The sequence below is a fragment of the Microcaecilia unicolor genome, chromosome 1, assembly GCF_901765095.1.
Source record: "Microcaecilia unicolor chromosome 1, aMicUni1.1, whole genome shotgun sequence".
In the NCBI taxonomy this organism is placed as follows: Eukaryota; Metazoa; Chordata; class Amphibia; order Gymnophiona; family Siphonopidae; genus Microcaecilia; species Microcaecilia unicolor.
Window position 1 is genome coordinate 48,835,948 of NC_044031.1, and position 20,772 is coordinate 48,856,719.

General features: G+C 48.7%; 1 protein-coding gene across 1 annotated transcript in view; it reads right to left on the minus strand.

Annotated features, from left to right (window-relative positions):
* Positions 1 to 20,772, minus strand: part of KIF9 (kinesin family member 9) — a 275,713-nt gene that overhangs the window by 104,495 nt on the left and 150,446 nt on the right. The window contains exons 14-15 of the mRNA XM_030196974.1: positions 2,566 to 2,656; positions 1,458 to 1,600 (exon numbers count right to left, since the gene is read on the minus strand). Coding sequence (XP_030052834.1) covers positions 1,458 to 1,600; positions 2,566 to 2,656 — 234 coding nt within the window. The remainder of the gene's footprint in view (positions 1 to 1,457; positions 1,601 to 2,565; positions 2,657 to 20,772) is intronic.

Consider the following 20,772-nt stretch of genomic DNA (forward strand, 5'->3'; position numbering starts at 1 on the left):
CAATAAATATCGGTCTGCATCCGCATAACTTCTGAGTACCAGCCTGCAAATTGAGATGACCTCCTCTCCCTCCTAGCCCCCTTGACCAGCTCCGATCCCCTCTCTTGCCCTTCCAATCACTTCTAATCTCCCCTCTTGCTCACCCCCATGTCACAGCAAGCCCTCCAGGCCTACCTTATCTAGCCTGGTGGTCTAGTGGTCCATGGGACAGGAGCGATCTCCAATTGTTCTAAGAGGTAATCTAACAGTATTATCGCTAGAGGGTAGCCTTTAACGGTAGTGCTGTGAGACAACTGAGAGGTCGCAGCAGCCACTTTCACTCAGGAGCTGTGAGGGCCAGGCGTGAATGGGGGTTTCCCTTGTTCCTGTCAACGACTAGGCCAGTTAAGGCCAGGGGAGCCTGCTGCAAAATGAGGGCACGTTGGGGGGAGATGACAGCTGGTCATATGGGCGTGAAGGGGGAAATGTAAACTTCCCTTATGTGTATTCTGGTTTAATATTGGCCAAGACCTGTATAACTCCTTGCAGCCAGCACATGTCCAGTGAGAGCCAGATATTAAATGCCGGTGCCCAGACACAGCCTGGCACTGGATATCCGGGGCTAATTTAGCCAGCCATAGCTAGTGCTTAAAAAATGCTGACTGCCACTGGCTGAATATTGACCATAAAGTTTAAAAAATTAATTGGGTGATGGAACTGAATTCCATAGTGATACAAATTAGTTTATTTGTGTTATGTAAAAATTTGTGAAATAACAGTCATAGGTGGGACAGGTTAATAGAAAATGTGTACATGCAATTTTTTTTCCTTTTAAAATTACCCACCTTAATTACATCATTGGAGAGGGCTGTCTGCCTGTGTCTGGCCTGTTCCAGTCTGCCCTTCTGCTCCTGCCTCCCTAAACAAGTGAGTCACTGGCTGCCTATGAAGGGTGCGTATACCTTTGTATTTAATAAAATACACAAGTGCATTGCAACTCCGCCTCCACTCTACCCAAATTATGCCCCTGGGATCATCTATATGAGATCTGCATAAAAGTATGCGTGATCTTTTGGAACGTATATTTCTACATGTTTATACAGGCCTTTATAATATTATTCCCAGACTAAGCAAGCTTGCTCATATATAAGAGGCAATTTTCAGACACGCCAATTTACCCTGCTAAATTGCTGTTTACCTAGGAAAGTTTTAAAAATCACTCTCCACACCATTTCTTGTCAAATGAATTATCTTTTGAACTACATCTTCCATTACTTACCCCATGAGTAAGTGCCATTTTACTGAACTTTAAAGCTACTTTGGCTATTTACTGTATTGCAGTTCATGCTAGAATAATAAAGTTTAGATTTTAATCACACTGAATAATCTAAAACCTTACAGTCCATAATAGTCCACTGCATTGCCTGAAAATCTGTGCTAGAACAAGAGGCAGGAACAACCTTCTTGAGAAAGCTCACCTGCCACGCTCCTTTGACTTTTTGCTTTTATATTTTTTGGTTGCAGAAGTGGTAGGTTTGGATGTAGGAGGAGCCAGTCCAATTCCAAACCCTTGTCTATCAAGTTCTCCCACAAGCTGCCCTTCTTCATCTAACAGACCTGCCTATAAAGGATAACATGAAAACATCAAGGGTGAGAGACATTAGGGATGACATGTCACAGAGGAAACACACAGCACCAGTGGAATAGCCACAGGTGGGCTTGGGTGGGCCAGGGCCTACCCACTTAGGGCTCAGGCCCATCCAACAGTAGTACACGTTTAGTGGTAGCTGGTGGGGATCCCAAGCTCTGCCAGCTGAAGACTTCCCCCTGATGGTAACAAAAATGCTGCTCTCCATGATACTAGTACCGGCGACTGCTCAGTTTTCAGCACGTCTGCTGCAGTTTGCCAAGGTGGAGCGAAGCATTTTCCCACCAGCTGAAATATTTTTTTGGTGGAGGGTAGGGGGGAGAACACTTGGAGCCCACCCACTTCTTGCCTAGGCCCACCCAAAACCTGCTGTCTGGCTACGCCCCTGCACAGCACTACTTTACTTGGCGGTCAAAATCAGTGCCGTAGCCAAGGGTGGGCCCAGGCCCACCCAGTAGCACTACACCTATGATGTGACTGTCAGGGATCCCTAAGCCCTACCAGCCAAAAACTCTCAACAACTGTCCCTCCTGCATACCTTGTAAATAGTAGATCTTCGCCTGCAGCGAGCAGCAACTGATACATATTGCTTGCACCAGCCCCACAGCCTTCCCTCTGATGTATTGCTTATGCGTAAACAGGAAGTTGCATCAGAGGGAAGGCTGTGGGGCCAACATGAGCAGTGTGTATTAGTTGCCGCTCGTTGCCAAGGAAAATCTGCTATTTAAAAGGTATGCAGGGGAGGGGATGTTTGAGAGACCATATGGCATGCAGGCAAGAGAGGGAGAGACTAAATCACTTGTGGGATGGGGCAGGGTTCTTCTGCCCACACAAAATTTGGTTTCTGGCTATGCCCCTGCAATAAATTATATTTCAGTTGATGTTAAAAGTTTTAATGCTGGACTTTCAAGCGGAGGGTCTTATTTCTATATTCTTACCTTCTGAGCAGCTGCAATGGTTTCAAAATTTTTTTTATCTATCAGCGTATACTTTTCTCGCAACTTGGCTTCTACTTCTTGCTCTTGTTGGCTAATTTGAGAAAATATTTATCAGTTACTGCACTGAGATCATTAGCATCTCAATGTTGTTACAGAGTTAACAGTTCAGTACAAAAGGTTGCTTACTTGGTTCTACATTCTACCATCTCTTTTTCTGAAAGCGATTTACCTTCTAGAACAGAATTTATCATTTCATTGAAAGCACAACAGGTGGATTAAGAAAGAAGACAAAAAGCAAATTAACTGTTTCATACGGTTACAGATAAATAAAATTAGCTTTCATTATCAATTGAAATTATTTCCAACTTGTAGGAGTTTTAAAAAAAATAGAAGAACACCAGAAAATAACCCCCTAATTCTATAATCTTGCATGCACAGTTTTATGCTTAGCGTGTAGAATAGTGTCAGCTACGCACGTAATGTAATGTAATTGCTAAATTAGCTGTTAATTGGCATTAACTAACAATAATTGGAGATAATTGATGTTATCTGGCACTAATTTGCATTTGTATGCATAACTGCCATTAGTAAGTGTTCTTCAAATTGTGCACACAAAATCCATAACACTCAACTACAAGGGGGGGACTTAGACCTGGGAGGGGCATAGGCGGGTCAGGGACATGCCTAGCACTTGTGCGCACATGTTATAGAATGCTGTCAGTTATGCACCTAGTTGACAGCATGTAGGCACCAGCATTTAGACCAGTCTTTGAGCTAGAATATGAGCCCATGCCAAGTTAGGCACCCAACTGCAGACTTTGCTAGTATTCTGTAAGAGAAATTAAACGCATAATTGGCAATATAGAATTCACACTTAGCACGCATCATCCCTGCACCTTAACTTTAGGTCACCTGTAGAGACTTACCCCCTAAGTATCTCTCTATATAAAAGGCAACCCCAACGTTCTGAAGCCTCCATGGAAGTTGAGGCGCCCGAGATATCCGGTGTGCCCTGGAGTGTCTGTACCGCCCTTGCGTCAAAACGTCATGACATCGAGGGCGGAGCTATGACACTCGACGAGGGCCGAAACGGAAACGCCACAGCGAACAAGGCAAGTAGCTCGGAGGGACGGAGAGAGGGGGCCCCTTGCTAGCGCCCGTTTCATTGCGCTCAGAAACGGGCATTTTTTCCTAGTATTCTATTAAATTGGGAAGATTATCAAGTGAAATGACACAAGATTAAGATTTTTTTTTTTTAAGTTTCTGCACCAATGCAACATAAGCTTTGTCCTCTTATGGCCTATATATGACCAAGACTTTGGGGTCCTTTTACTAAGGCATGCTAAATGCTGCATAGCCCATTGTATTCCTATGGGTAGTATGGCACTTAGGGGCCCTTTTACTAAGCTGTGGTAAAAAGTGGCCTGCGGTAGTTGGGACACATGATGTGCGCTGCGCCAATTTTTACCGCAGCTGGGAAAAAAAGGCTTTTTAAAAATAGGGCAGTAAATGGCCGTGCACTAAAATCAAAAAGTTGCACGCAGCTATTTACTGACTGAGCCCTTACTATAACCCATTGACCTAGTGGTAAGGGCTCACATGCTAACTGCATATATTAACGAGAGCCTTGACTCAGATAGATTACAAATTCAGCAGGACACAAAGCACACCTTTGAATCATTGTGGGTTGAAATTCCATATATAAAAGGGAAAAGGACGGTGATAGTAGTGTACTACCGTCCGCCTCGCCAGGATGAGCAGGTAGACGCAGAAATGATAAAAGAAATCAGAGACGCGAACAAAATGGGCAATGCGATAATAATGGGTGACTTCAATTACCCAAATATAGACTGGGTAAGTGTAACATCGGGACACACTAGAGAGGTACAATTCCTTGATGAAATCAAGGACAGCCTTATGGAGCAGCTGGTGCAGGAGCCGACAAGAGAAGGAAATATTCTAGACTTGGTCCTTAGTGGAGCGCATGATCTAGTGAGGGACGTTATGGTACTGGGGCCGCTTGATAACAGTGATCATAATATGATCAGTTTTGATATCAACCTTCAAGTAACTATACTTAGGAAGTCAAATACGTTAGCGTTTAACTTTAAAAAAGGAGACTATGATAGAATGAGAAGACCGGTAAAAAAAAAACTTAGGGGGGGCAACTGAGAGGGTAAAAACTGTACAACAGGCATGGATGCTGTTCAAAAGTACCATCCTGGAGGCCCAGACCAAACATATTCCGCAAATTAGAAAAGAAAGACGGAAGTCCAAGAGACAGCCGGCATGGTTGAAAAGTGAGGTGAAGGAAGCTATTAGGGCTAAAAGAAATGCCTTCAGAAAATGGAAGAAGGAACCGTCTGAAAATAACAAGAAGCAGCATAAGGAGTGTCAAAGCAAATGCAAGGCGCAGATAAAGAAGGCCTAGAGGGATTACGAAAAAAAGATAGCATTAGAGGCAAAAAAAACATAGTAAAAATTTTTTTCGGTATATCAAAAGCAGGAAGCTGGCAAAAGAATCGGTTGGGCCACTGGATGACCAAGGGGTAAAAGGGGCGATCAAAGAAGACAAAGACGTAGTGGAGAGATTAAATGAATTCTTTGCTTCGGTCTTCACCAAGGAAGATTTGGGTGGGATACTGGTGTTGGATATGGTATTTCAAGCGGACGAGTCGGAGAAACTTACTGAATTCACAGTAAACCTGGAGGACGTAATGGGGCAGTTCAGCAAACTGAAGAGTAGCAAATCTCCTGGACCGGATGGTATTCATCCTAGAGTACTGATAGAACTGAAAAATGAGCTTGTGGAGCTACTGTTAGTGATATGCAATTTATCCTTAAAATCGAGCATGGTACCGGAAGATTGGAGGGTTGCCAATGTAACGCTGATTTTTTAAAAAGGTTTCAGGGAAGATCTGGGAAATTATAGACCGGTGAGTCTGACATTGGTGCCGGGGAAAATGGTAGAAGCTATTATTAAAAACAAAATTACAGAGCACTTCCAAGGACATGGATTACCGAGACCAAGTCAGCACGGCTTTAGTGTAGGGAAATCTTGTCTGACCAATTTACTTCAATTCTTTGAAGGAGTAAACAAACATGTGGACAAAGGGGAGCCGGTTGATATTGTGTATCTGGATTTTCAAAAGACGTTTGACAAGATACCTCATGAAAGGCTACAGAGGAAATTGAAGGATCATGGGATAGGAGGAAATGTCCTATTGTGGATTAAAAACTGGTTGAAGGATAGGAAACAGAGAGTGGGGTTAAATGGGCAGTATTCACAATGGAGAAGGGTAGTTAGTGGGGTTCCTCAGGGGTCAATGCTAGGACCGCTGCTTTTTAATATATTTATAAATGATTTAGAGATGGGAGTAACCAGCGAGGTAATTAAATTTGCTGATGACACAAAGTTATTCAAAGTCGTTAACTCGCGAGAGGATTGTGAAAAATTACAGAAGGACCTTACGAGACTGGGAGACTGGGCTGCTAAATGGCAGATAACGTTTAATGTGAACAAGTGCAAGGTGATGCATGTGGGAAAAAAGAACCCGAATTATAGCTACGACATGCAAGGTTCCACGTTAGGAGTTATGGACCAAGTCATTGATAATACACTGAAACCTTCTGCTCAGTGTGCTGCTGCAGCTAGGAAAGCGAATAAAATGTTGGGTATTATTAGGAAAGGTATGGAGAACAGGTGTGAGGATGTTATAATGCCATTGTATCGCTCCATGGTGCCACCGCACCTTGAGTATTGTGTTCAATTCTGGTCGCCGCATCTCAAGAAAGATACAGTAGAACTGAAAAAGGTGCAGCGAAGGGCGATGAAAATGATAACGGGGATGGGACGACTTCCCTATGAAGAAAGACTAAGGAGGCTATGGCTTTTCAGCTTGGAGAAGAGACGGCTGAGGGGAGACATGATAGAGGTATATAAAATAATGAGTGGGGTGGAACAGGTGGATGTGAAGCGTCTGTTCACACTTTCCAAAAATACTAGGACTAGGGGGCATGCGATGAAACTACAGTGTAGTAAATTTAAAACAAATAGAAAATTTTCTTCACCCATTGCATAATTAAACTCTGGAATTCGTTGCCGGAGAACATGGTGAAGGCGGTTAGCTTGGCAGAGTTTATAAAGGGGTTGGACGGTTTCCTAAAGGAGAAGTCCATAGACCACTACTAAATGGACTTGGGAAAAATCCACAATTTTGGGAATAACATGTATAAAATGTTTGTACGTTTGGGTAGCTTGCCAGGTTCCCTTGACCTGGATTGGCCGCTGTCGGGGACAGGGTGCTGGGCTTGATGGACCTTTGGTCTTTTCTCAGTATGGCGTTACTTATGTACTTATGTGGTAATCATGCAGCGTGCGTCAATGTGGCCGCGCTGCCAATTACTGCTGGAAATGCCCCCCATGGTAGAAAATAGAAAAATATTTTCTACTGCAGGAAACAGCGCATGCTAACTTGGAAATTACTGCCGGGCATCCGTGCTACCCTGGTGGTAGTGTCGATTAGGCGCCGGCTTAGTAAAAAGGGCCCCTTAATGCATACTCATTCGTTAGCATGCACTAAATCCATTAGCACTCCTTAATAACAGGACCCCTTAGAAAATTCATTATCTACAAAACTAGATTCAAGAATTGTGCAGCCTGGAAAATTGGGAAAAGCCATTTTCATAAATAAAATAATGTATTTTTTTAAAAGTCCTTAGTTCATATATGATTCTTAAATTCAGGAGAAAATAATAAACTAATCTCTATTTTTTCTTAAATTAATTTGTTAGGAATCCTTATACTAACTTGCATTAAGCACTAATGTGCACTTAACACAGGAAAAATGGTCTAATGCAGGACATGCTAAAGCATTCTGCATTAGTTTTGCCATCTGCATGGAGAGGGCACAGAATAGGAGGTAGTAAGTGCTCCCACATATTTTACAAAAAAAAAACCGGAAGTAACATCAGACGAGGGCGGGACACAGGGAGGGAAGGCCAGAAGAGACGTGATCTGCGACTGCTGCTTTGAATGAAGGGGGCCCGGAGCCATGGAGGCAGGCAGGTGAGATCGTGGACTGCAGCGGCGGGGGGAGCGATGGGGGGGCGGCAGTGGCGAGGGGGCGGAAGCGGGGCAGGGGGGGCGGAGGCGGGGCGGCCTTGCCCTGGGCCCGGCCTAGCCTCTCAGCGGCCCTGCTTAAACCAACAAGTATTATGGTAAAATAATGCACAATTTTGCCATTTAACATGTGTTAAGAGGGAAATGTTATGTGTTATTCCCTAAATGTACGTTAGTAACTACCCTCCATAGGCTTGTATGGATCTTTATTTAATACTACTGTAAGCAGCAGAAATTATGCCTACAATGCAGGCATGGACATTTACAAATTCATACAAGCAGGTGTAAATATCCCTGACTAGACTATTTATCTATGCTCATATTTTAGATTGTTTTATAATCTACACATGCTCATGCTTAAACTCTGCCACTGTACATATCTACTACAGTACACACTATCATGTCAAGATGTGTACTTTTACGACAGGTGGGATTTTATAAGAGGCCATTTACACGTGTACGTGGCCACATATCTGCAAAAATAACTTTATATAAGTACCCCCTTTATATTTTTGTGTTTTTTTATTTATAAATTTCAAATATACAGTACAAACATAAACTTGCAAAAGAAAAAGTATTACACAACCATTCAATACTACAAATAATAACTGCAGAAGATAATAACACACTTTTTCTACTAGTCCACAATATACAGGGGTACAGAGATAACACAAATCAATATAAATAAGTACCCCTTTATGTGTATGCATAATAATAAAAAATAAAATGACTTACCTGTAGCAGGTGTTCTCCGGACAGCAGGATTAGAATCATTACATAAGCACATAAGTATTGCCATACTGTGACAGACCAAAGGTCCATCAAGCCCAGCATCCTGTTTCCAACAGTGGTCAATCCAGGTCACAAATACCTGGCAAGATCCCCCAAAAGTACAAAACATTTTATACTGCTTATCCCAGAAATAATGGATTTTCCCCAAGTCCATTTAACGATGATCTATGGACTTTTCCTTTAGGAATCCACCCAAACCTTTTTTAAACTACACTAAGCAAACCGCCTTTACCACATTCTCTGGCAATGAATTCCAGAGTTTAATTACACGAGTGAAGAAAAATTCTCACCGATTCGTTTTAAACGTACTACTTTGTAGCTTCTTCGCATGCCCCCTAGTCCTAGTATTTTTGGAAAGCATAAGCAGACGCTTCAGTCTACCCATTCCATTCCACTCATCATTTTATACACCTCTATCATATCTGCCCTCAGCTATCTTTTCTAAAAGCTGAAGAACCCCAGCCGCTTTTGCCTTTCCTCATAGGGTCTAGGGGGGTGGAGTTGGATTCTAAACCCCGAACAGATTCTGCAGCACTGACTGCCCAAACCGACTGTCGGGTCGGGTATCCTGCTGAAGGCAGTAGTGAGAAGTGAATGTGTGGACTGATGACCATGTTGCAGCCTTGCAAATCTCTTCAACGGAGGCTGACTTTAAGTGAGCCACTGACGCAGCCATAGCTCTAACATTATGAGCCGTGACATGGCCCTCTAGAGTCAGCCCAGCTTGGGCATAAGTGAAGGAAATGCAATCCGTTAGCCAATTTGAGATTGTGCGTTTTCCGATGGTGACTCCCCTCCTGTTGGGATTGAAAGAAACAAACAACTGGGTGGACTGTCTGAAGGCCTTTGTTCGCTCCACGTAAAAGGCCAATAATGCTCTCTTGCAGTCCAAGGTATGCAAACTGCTTTCAACAGGGCGGGTATGAGGACGGTGAAAGAATGTTGGCAAGACAACTGACTGGTTCAAATGGAACTCCGACACCACCTTTGGCAGGCACTTAAGGGTGCGTGCAGAGGACTACTCTGTTGTGATGAAATTTGATATAAGGTGCATGTACTACCAAGGCTTGAAGCTCACTGACCCTACGAGCTGAAGTAACAGCCACCAAGAAAATGACCTTCCGGGTCAAGTACTTTAGATGGCAGGTATTCAGTGGCTCAAAAGGAGCTTTCATCAGCTGAGTGAGAACGACATTGAGATCCAATGACACTGGTGGAGGTTTGAAAGGAGGCTTTGACAAAAGCAAACCTTTCATGAAGCAAACAACTAAAGGCTGTCCAGAGATAGGCTTACCCTCTAGACGGTGATGAAAAGCACTAATCGCACTAAGGTGAACTCTTACGGAGTTGGTCTTGAGACCAGACTCTGATAAGTGCAGAAGGTATTCAAGCAGGGTCTGTGTAGGACAAGAAAGAGGATCTAGGGCCTTGCTGTCACACCAGACGGCAAACCTCCTCTATTTGAAAGAGTAACACCTCTTCATGGAATCTTTTCTGGAAGCAAGCAAGACTTGGGAGACACCCTCTGAAAGACCCAAGGAGGCAAATTTTAATCTCTCAACATCCAGGCAGTGATAGCCAGAGACTGGAGGTTGGGATGTAGAAGCAACCCCTTGTTCTGAGTGATGAGGGTTGGAAAACACTCCAATCTCCACGGTTCTTCGGAGGACAACTCCAGAAGAAGAGGGAACCAAATCTGACGCGGCCAGAAGGGTGCAATCAGGATCATGGTTCCGCAGTCTTGCTTGAGTTTCGGCAAAGTCTTCCCCACTAGATGTATGGGAGGATACGCATACAGAAGGCCTGTCCCCCAATGTAGGAGAAAGGCATCTGACGCTAGTCTGTCGTGGGCCTGAAGCCTGGAACAGAACTGAGGGACCTTGCGATTGATCAGAGTGGCAAAAAGATCCACCAAGGTGCCCCACGCTCGGAAGATCTTGCGGACTACGCCCATGTTCAATGACCACTCTTGTGGTTGTATTATCCTGCTCAGCCTGTCGGCCAGACTGTTGTTTACGCCTGCCAGATAAGTGGCTTGGAGAAACATGCCGTGACGGTGAGCCCAAAGCCACATCTGGACGGCTTCCTGACAAAGAGGGCGAGATCTGGTGCCCCCCTGCTTGCTGGTGTAAAACATGGCAACCTGATTGTCTGTCTGAATTAAGATTACTCGGTTGGACAGCCGATCTCTGAAAGCCTTTAGAGCATTCCAGATTGCTCTTTTCCAGGAGATTAATCTGTAGACCTTTTTCCTGAAAGGACCAGGCTCCATGAGTGTGAAGCCCATCTACATGAGCTCCCCACCCCAGGAGAAATGCATCCGTCGTCAGCACATTTCGTGGCTGAGGAATTTGGAATGGTCGCCCCATGGTCAAATTGGACAGAAACGCCCACCACTGAAAAGAATTCCGAAAGTCAGTGGACAGTTGGATTACATCCTCTAGAACCCCCGCAGCTTGAAACCACTGGGAAGCTAGGGTCCACTGAGCTGATCTCATATGTAGATGTGCCATGGGCGTTACATGAACTGTGGAGGCCATGTGCCCCAGAAGTCTCAACATCTGTCGAGCCGTGATCTGCTGAGACGCTCAAACCATGGACACCAAGGACAGAAGGTTGTCCACCCTTGCCTCGGGGAGATAAGCTCAAGCTGTCTGAGTGTTCAGCAGAGCTCCAATGAATTCCAATTTTTGGACTGGGGTGAGATGGGACTTGGGATAATTTATGACGAACCCCAGTAGCTCCAGCACCTGAATAGTCATTCGCATGGACTCCAGAGCACCTTCCTTTGAGGTGCTCTTCACTAGCCAATCGTCGAGATAAGGAAACACATGCACTCCCAGTGTGCGTAGCGATGCTGCGACTACAGCTAGGCATTTTGTAAACACTCTGGGAGCAGACGTAAGGCCAAAAGGCAGTACATGGTACTGAAAGTGCTATGTTCCCAGCCAAAATCGAAGATACTTCCTGTGAGCTGGAAGTATTGAGATGTGTGTGTAAGCATCCTTTAAGTCCAAAGAGCATAGCCAACCGTTTTCCTGAATCATGGGAAGAAGGGTGCCTAGGAAAACCATCCTGAACTTTTCTCGGATAAGAAATTTGTTCCTGGCCCTTAGGTCTAGGATGGGACCCCCCCCCCCTCTTTTCTTTTGCACAAGGAAGTACCTGGAATATAATCTCAGCCCTTCTTCCCCTGGTGGAATGGGTTCGACCACTTGGGCCTGTAGAAGGGCGGAGAGTTCCTCTGCAAGTACCTGCTTGTGCTGGGAGCTGTAGGACTGAGCTCCTAGTGGGCAATTTGGAGGCTTGGATTCCAGATTGAGGGTGTATCCTAACCGGACTATTTGAAGAACCGACTGGTCAGAGGTTATAAGAGGCCACCTTTGGTGAAAAAAACATTAACCTCCCCCCAACCGGCAAGTCGTCCGGTATGGACACATTTACTGAGGCTATGCTGAACTAGAGCCAGTCAAAAGCCCATCCCTTGCTTTTGCTGGGGTGCCGCAGTGGCCTTTGGTGCATGCTGTTGATGAGAACGAGTGCGCTGGGACTGAGCCTGGGCAGACTGCCGAGAAGCAGGAATGTACCTACGCCTAGCATAGGAATAGGGAGCACTCCTCTTCCCTCCAAAAACCCTCCTAGATGAGGAGGTAGTAGCAGAAGACGCCCGGCGGGAGAGAGAATCCATAGCATCATTGTGCTTCTTGATCAGGTCAACTAGATCCTCTACTTTCTCACCAAAAAGGTTATCCCCCCCCCAGCAAGGAATATCCGCCATCTGCTGCTGGACCGAATGATCCAGGTCAGAGACACGCAGCCATGAGAGTCTGCGCATCACTATACCTTGGGCAGCGATCCTGGATGCTACATCAAAAGTGCTGAACGTACCCCTGGCCAGGAATTTTTGACACGCCTTCTGCTGCGTGACCACCTGGCAAAAAGGCTTGGCCTGCTCCGGAGGGAGTGCATCAACCAAGCTGGACAGTTGCCTCACCGAGTTCCGCAAGTGGACGCTCGTGAAAAGTTGGTATGTCTGGATCTTGGCAGCGAGCATAGCGGTCTGATATGGCTTCCTCCCAAAAGAGTCCAAGGTTCTAGATTCTGTGCCTGGGGGCGCCGAGGCATAGTCCCTAGAGCTCTTGGCTCTTTTGAGGGCGGAGTCCACCACCATGGAATCGTAAGGTAGCTGAGACCTCATCAATCCAGGTTCACCGTAGATCCGATATTGGGATTCAGCTTTTTTCGGGATCATGGGATTAGACAGAGGGAACGACCAGTTTCGCATACCTCGAGCATCTCAGCCCTGGGTTCATCCTCAACCTCCATAGGGAAGGGAATAGCCGCAGCCATTTCCCGGACAAAGGAGGTAAAGGATAGACTCTCCAGGGGAGAAAGTCTCCTTTCTGGTGGAGGGGAAGGTTCAGAGGGAATCCCATAGGACTCATCAGAAGAAAAGTACCTAGGATCTTCCTCTTCCTCCCACGAACACTCATCTTCAGTATCGGACAAGATATCCCTCAGAGCAGTCCGAAACTGAGCCTGTCTCGACGCCGAGGAGCGACGTCCTCGATGGTGGTGCCGAGAAGTCGACGTCCGCCTGGACTGCAGTGAAGCTTCCTCCACTGACGTCTAAGGGGAGTCGACCTGGGTGGCAGGTGGCACCGAGGTCGGGGACCTCACCACAGGTGAAGGGCCAGATGACGCTGCAGCAGACGGTACGGAAGGCGCAAGCACCCCTGACACCAAAGCAGACTGGCGCAGCAATCGTTTCAGAAGCTCTGGAAGCAGGGCCCTGATGTGCTCGTCGAGAGCCACAGTCAGACAAGGCTGCGGGGTCGGTAAAGGAGCTGGTGGCAGAATCTGTTGAGGCTCGGGAGCAGGTATAGGGCTGCCAGAAGACTGGTGCATCGGCACCTCCTGAACAGAGGAGGAGCGATCCTCTCAGTGCCGACGTTTCTCAGGTACCAATTCCCTCGACACCCTGGAGCTCCCAGCACCGTGTGTCGAAGGAGAACGATGACGGTGCTTCTTCACCTTTGCTCGACGCCAGTCATCGAGACTCTTCGTTATCGATGAGGAGGATGCGGAATCCTCACGCCTCCTTGGGGCCGGGTCCATCAAAGGTCAGTCCCGGGGGGCCTGCATAACAGGAGGCCTCAAGGCAGGTGGAGACCCACTCGATCACTCACTGCTCCCAGCGCGAAGGTAAAATTATGTATCATACCTGATAATTTTCTTTCCATTAATCATAGCTGATCAATCCATAGACTGGTGGGTTGTGTCCATCTACCAGCAGGTGGAGATAGAGAGCAAACTTTGCCTCCCTATATGTGGTCATGTGCTGCCGGAAACTCCTCAGTATGTCGATATCAAAGCTCCATCCGCAGGACTCAGCACTTAGAGAATTACACCCACAAAGGGACACTCTGCCCAGCTCACCACCGCCGAAACGAGGGAGGGGAATTAACCCAGCTCATCCCCACACAAGTGGGGGAGGGGAATCCGTCCAGCTCATCCCCGCGGAGCGGGGGAGGGACACCACACCCGCCGATGCGGGGGGATCTGGCTTATCCTGCAACCGCAACCGCGGGAGGAGCTGACTGACCCTACCACCGCCGAAGCGGGAGGGGTACAAAGCTGCCCTACAGCCGCACGAAGCGGGAGGGAGTGCCGGCAGAATTTAAGTCTCAATCCAGCCCCGTAAAACGGAGGGGAGAGGAATGCAGCAGCTCACTGTAACACAAACTCGTCTCAACTCTTGAAGAATCCAAGTGAAAAAACTTGAACACGAAGTCCTCCTGAAGTAACTGAAGACTAAACTTGAACCTAAAATTCAACCAGAATATAAACAGTACAGATATCTGGGAGGGGCTATGGATTGATCAGCTATGATTAATGGAAAGAAAATTATCAGGTATGATACATAATTTTACCTTCCATATCATCATGCTGATCAATCCATAGACTGGTGGGATGTACCGAAGCAGTACTCACCCAGGGCGGGACATTGAAATCCCTGAACTCAACACTGAAGCTCCAAACCGGGCCTCCGCCAGAGCAGCCACAGTCAAGCGGTAATGTCTGGAGAAGGTATGGGCCGACGCCCAAGTTGCCGCCTTGCAAATCTCTTCCAAGGAGACGGACCCGGCCTCTGCCATCGAGGCCGCCTGAGTTCTAGTGGAGTGGGCCTTCAACTGAATAGGCGGCACCTTCCCCGCGGCCACATAAGCCGCTGCAATGGCTTCCTTGACCCATCTTGCCACTGTAGGCTTAGCAGCCTGCGGACCCTTACGAGGACCTGCAAACAGGACAAACAGATGATCCGACTTCCGGAAATCATTGGTCACTTCCAAGTATCTGATGATGACCCGTCTCACATCCAGATATTTGAGAGCAGAATGCTCTTCTGGGTAGTCCTCCCTACGAAAGGAAGGGAGACAGAGCTGCTGACCCACATGGAAGCGAGAAACAATCTTGGGCAGGAAGGAAGGCACTGTGCGAATAGTCACTCCTGCCTCAGTGAACTGCAGAAAAAAGCTCTCGACAAGAGAGTGCCTGGAGCTCGGAAACTCTTCTGGCTGAAGTGATAGCCACCAAAAAGACTGCTTTCAACGTCAGATCTTTCAGAGATGCCCTCGACAAGGGTTCAAAAGGCGGCTTTGTAAGGCTCTTAGCACCAGGTTGAGATTCCACGCAGGCACCACTGAGTGCAGAGGAGGGCGCAGGTGATTAACTCCCTTTAGGAAACGCACCACATCTGGCTGCAAAGCCAGGGAAGCACCCTTCAGGCGGCCCCTGAAGCAAGCCAGGGCCGCTACCTGGACTTTCAGGGAACTGAGCGACAGGCCTTTCTCCAGACCTTCTTGCAGGAACGCCAGCACTGGAGCAGTAAATGGAGAAAGTGAACCTGCTTCACACCACGCTGCAAAGGTACGCCAAACCCTGGCGTAAGCAGTAGAAGTAGAGCGCTTCCTCGCTCTCAGCAGAGTGGCAATGACCTTGTCTGAGAAGCCCTTCTTCCTCAGACTCTGCCGCTCAATAGCCAGGCCATAAGACCAAAGGGGGAGGGATCCTCCATCACCACGGGACCCTGATGTAACAGGCACTGCTCCACTGGCAGGCGCAGAGGTTCGCCCACTGAGAGCCTGATCAAGTCCGCATACCAGGGACGTCTGGGCCAATCCGGACCCACCAGGATTATCCGGCCCGGATGCTTTGCCACCCGGTCTAGCACCCTGCCCAACATGGGCCAGGGCGGGAACACATAGAGAAGCTCTTGTGTCGGCCACTGTTGGAGAACAGCATCTACTTCCAGGGATCGAGGGTCCCGTCCTCTGCTGAAAAAGCGCGGCACTTGGCAATTGGCCGATGACGCCATCAGATCTAGGCTCGGCTGGCCCCAGCGCTTCGTGATGTCCAAGAACGCCTGAACAGATAGCTGCCACTCTCCGGGCTCCAAGGCATGGCGACTGAGAAAGTCCGCCTTGACATTCATGACTCCGGCAATGTGGGCCGCTGACAGCTGTTCCAGGTTCGCTTCCGCCCACTGGCATAGATTCATGGCCTCCTTGGCTAGAGGGGCGCTCTTGGTACCTCCCTGGCAGTTGACATAGGCCACAGCCGTGGCATTGTCCGACAGGACCCGTACAGGCTTCAACGCCAGTACCGGGATGAACTCCAAAAGCGCCAACCGAATGGCTCTGAGTTCCAGGAGGTTGATAGACCACTTTACCTCTGCAGGAGACCAGAGCCCCTGCGCTGTCCTTCCCAAGCAGTGGGCTCCCCAGCCCGACAAAGAGGCGTCCGTCGTGACGACAATCCACTCCGGGGTCACCAGAGGCATTCCTGCACACAACTTGTCTGTCTGCGTCCACCAGCTCAGCGCCTTGCGCACTGCTGGTTCCAAGGGAAGGCGCACAGCATAATCCTCCGACATCGGAGTCCAGCGCTGCAGCAGAGAGTGTTGTAGTGGTCTCATATGAGCCCTGGCCCAGGGCACTACTTCCATCGTGGCCGTCATAGAGCCCAACAGCTGCACATAGTCCCAAGCCCGAAGAGGAGAGGCTACTAGGAACTGGTCCATCTGAGCCTGAAGCTTGACAATCCGATTGTCTGGCAGGAACACTCTGCCCACTTGGGTGTCGAATCGAACTCCCAGATACTCCAGGGACTGAGTTGGGCGCAGCTGGCTTTCCTTCCAGTTGATGATCCACCCCAGGGAGCTCAAAAGAGCAACCACCCGGTTCACAGCTTTGCCACACTCTGCATAAGAGGGGCTCGGATCAACCAGTCGTCCAGATAAGGATGGACTTGTACTCCTTCCTTCCTCAGGAAGGCCGCGATGACCACCATTACTTTGGAGAAGGTCCGCGGAGCAGTAGCCAACCCGAACGGGAGGGCTCTGAACTGGAAGTGTCGGCCCAGTACTGCAAAACGCAGAAAGCGTTGATGAGGAGGCCAGATGGGAATATGCAAGTACGCTTCCTTGATGTCCAAGGATGCCAGGAACTCTCCTGCCTGCACTGCCGCTATAACAGAGCGGAGGGTCTCCATGCGAAAGAGCCTGATTGACCCCTTGAGGTCGAGGATAGGCCGGACAGAACCTCCTTCCTTTGGTACCACAAAGTAAATGGAGTAACGTCCCTTGCCAAGCTGATTTTCTGGCACCGGAACGACCGCACTCAGGCGGATCAGATTGTCCAAGGTCTGCTGCACTGCCACAGCTTTGACCGGAGACTTGCAGGGAGAGAGTACAAACCCGTCTCTTAAGGGTCGGCAGAACTCTAGCTTGTAGCCGTCTCTGATGACTTCCAGCACTCAAGCGTCTGAAGTTATTGTGATCCACTCGCCCAGAAACGAGGACAGCCGTCCTCCAATCTGCACTGGGGCGTGGACCAAGGCCCCATCATTGGGTACGAGACCCTAGGGGAGGACCGGAGGGAGCACCTCCGGGACGGCGGTCTCTGCGAAAGGAATGCTGCTTGGGGAAGAATTTCCTCTTGAAGGAAGAGGGGGCAGAGGAGCCCGACCTGCCCGGGCGGTACCGACGGGCTTCCTGAAACCGTCCTCTGGAGGTACGGGGCGAGCACTAGCCCGAGCCCTGACCTCTGGTAACCTCTTGCCCTTAGACGTGCCGAGATCGGTCACGATTTTGTCCAGCTCGACCCCAAAGAGCAGCTTGCCTTTAAAAGGCAATCTAGCCAGGCGGGATTTAGAGGCGTGGTCAGCAGACCTATGCTTCAGCCAAAGCCACCGCCGCGCAGAGATTGTCTGAGCCATGCCTTTAGCTGAGGCCCTCAAGACATCATACAGCAAGTCTACCAAATAGGCTAAGCCCGATTCCAGGGCCGGCCCATCAGCCCTCAAGGAATGATCCGAGGGGGAAGCCCGCTGCACCATAGTCAGGCACGCCCTGGCCACATAGGAGCCGCAAACTGAGGCCTGCAAACTTAAAGCAGCTGCCTCAAAGGACGACCTTAAGGCCGCCTCCAATCTTCTGTCTTGGGCGTCCTATAGGGCCGTGCCACCTTCCACCGGCAACGCCGTTTTCTTAGTCACCGCAGTGATTAAAGAAACCACGGTAGGCCACAAATAGGACTCACGTTCACTTTCAGGCAAAGGATAGAGGCGGGACATAGCCCTAACCACTTTAAGGCTCACTTCCGGGACATCCCACTGAGCCGAAATTAAGGTGTGCATGGCATCATGCACATGGAAGGTTCTATGCGGGCGCTTCGTCCCCAGCATAATGGCAGAGCCAACAGGGGCTGAGGGAGAGACGTCCTCCAGAGAGGAAATCTTCAAAATGCCCATGGCCTGCATTAACAGGTTGGGCAAATCCTCTGAGCTAAAGAGCCGCGCTGCAGAGGGGCCATCCGCTCCATCCGAGCGGGGATCCGTCTCCTCCAAGGAATCCGTAAAGGACCGTTGGGAGAACTCAGATACGCTGCCCATCGGAGGAGACAAAGTCCTCCAAGGCCTGGGAATCAACCCGAGGGCGTTTACCTTCGGGGGCCTCAACCTCTTTACCAGACGAGGGAGCAGGGGCAGCGTTTGGCATAAGGAAGGCCTGATGCAGCAGCAAAACAAACTCGGGGGAGAAACCCCGCATACTGTGCACTTCCGCAGCCTGGGCTACAGCCCTAGACGCACCCTCAACCGGTGCTCGCAAGAGCGGGGGAGAGACATGCTGCGCATCCAAGATGGCGTCCGGCGCGACACTCAGCGAAGGAGCCGCGCGGGAAGAACGGCGCTTAACTTTAGCCGCTTCTGTGCCGTCGCCCAAATTAAGGGCGTTCATGGCATCAATGTCTCCCACCTCAAGGGCGGCCCAAGAAGAAGCCGTCCGAGCCGCGTGGCCGACCAATATGGCGGAGGCGAGCCGCGGGGGATGGGCGTTTATGGCGGGAAAAACCGCCACACCGGAGGAAGGACCGGGACACTCATCGGTCACGAAACTGTCACCCAACAAGGGCGAATCAGACTTTAAGACCCCCGCATCCCCTCTGGAAGCGCACACGCGATCCGGGGAGCGACTCTTTGCGCCCTCGCCCTCCGACGCCATGGGCCACGTGGAGACCAATCGGGGAACCCCCTGCCCGCTATAAAAGGTAAAAATTACCTGCTGTCCGCTCCGAGCTGTAACGACCTGGTGTCCCAGTGAGTAGCTGCAATAAACGTTTAAATAAACGTCGAAATAAACGCCTTTAAGGACGTTCAAAATTTTTTTTTTTTTTTTTTTAACGGAGCCAGCGAGAGGGGGGAGAAAAGGAGGGACCTGGCGCCACCAGGTTTGCACTTGCTCAAGAAGAGCCCTCAACCCCAGGCACTCAACAAAACCTAAAAATTAGGCTTGGAGGCCTAGCCAGAGCTGCTGCTGTGTGTGACCACCACCTGCTGAGATAGAGAACATACTGAGGAGTTTCCGGCAGCACATGACCACATATAGGGAGGCAAAGTTTGCTCTCTATCTCCACCTGCTGGTAGATGGACACAACCCACCAGTCTATGGATTGATCAGCATGATGATATGGAATTGGCCTTTCAGCAGCCATTACCTCCGCTCCCAAAATCGATGCTTCCCCTCAATGTCGATGCTGCCGACCTCGGTACTGATGTCTATCAAAGGTCCGCTTCTTCATACAAAGACACAGACTGCAAGCGGCTGGGCTATGGTCGGGCCCAAGGCACTGGATACACCAGGCATGGGTATCGGTATCTGAGATGGTCTGGTTGCACCGAGTACAACTTTTGAAGCCGCTGGGTGTCTTCGATGACATGGAAGGAAAAACGGCTTAGGCGAAATCTAAAGACGCGATTGTGCCTGATAAAAGAAAAAAGGGCACAAAAATAAGGGAATAACCCGGCCGCGACGAAAAATAAAGGAAACTTGAAAGGGGACAAAACTAAAAGTACACTATGGGAACTTGTGTTTTTTTTTTTTTAATGACAATAATAATAAAGAAAAAATGAGGAGAAAAAAGCGAAAACTTGAAAACTCTTTCCTGGGCCTGAAAGGAACGCAGAAAAAAAACTACCGCACCTCAACGTGGAGAAAAGAAAACTGAGGGAACGCGCTCACACGACGGGTGGGAAATCAGTCTTTGCATAAGCGGTGCGCGCTGCACGCGCGCCAGACAACTCTGGCAAAACTTTTTTTATATTTTGCTTGCAAAATGCCGATTCCTGGGCCGACGCAGACGTCGACCCACATGTGAGAAGAAGCAGCCTGCTTGTCCTCAGAGAAAGCCAAGTTACCCAGTTCCAGCAGGGAGACCTTTTGGCCAGCCCTGTTTTACATCCCAATTTAGTGTGCTGTTTGTAGCAAGGAGGTTGAAGTGACATCACAAAGCTGAAGCCAGTCCACCATGGAGATTTTTATTCTCCCCAATGCCACCATCTTAGTATACCCAAAACAATGCAATTGATACGGCAACAAGCTCCACCTACTGGCTTCAGTCTAAATAATGGGCAAAGCATGGTCCTGCTGTCTCCTATTCTTTCTTCAACCTCCTTAGTATGTAGTCCTTGATTCTACCCACTGAAGTCAGTGCTGCAGGTCCCATAATGCACTGTGATGGGGTTGTCAGAAATCCAGGACTGGCCTAAAATCTCCTTCCTAGAAGTGGGTAATTTGGCTGCTCTCCAGCTCTAACCATTAAGCAACTCCATCTGAAGTATCTGTCTACCTAGAACTCATGTTCACTCACAAACTATTACCACTGCTATAACCATAGCAAGATTGCACTTTCCCTAATATTTCTGGAGAAAGGCCATGAATGAAAATATGGGGA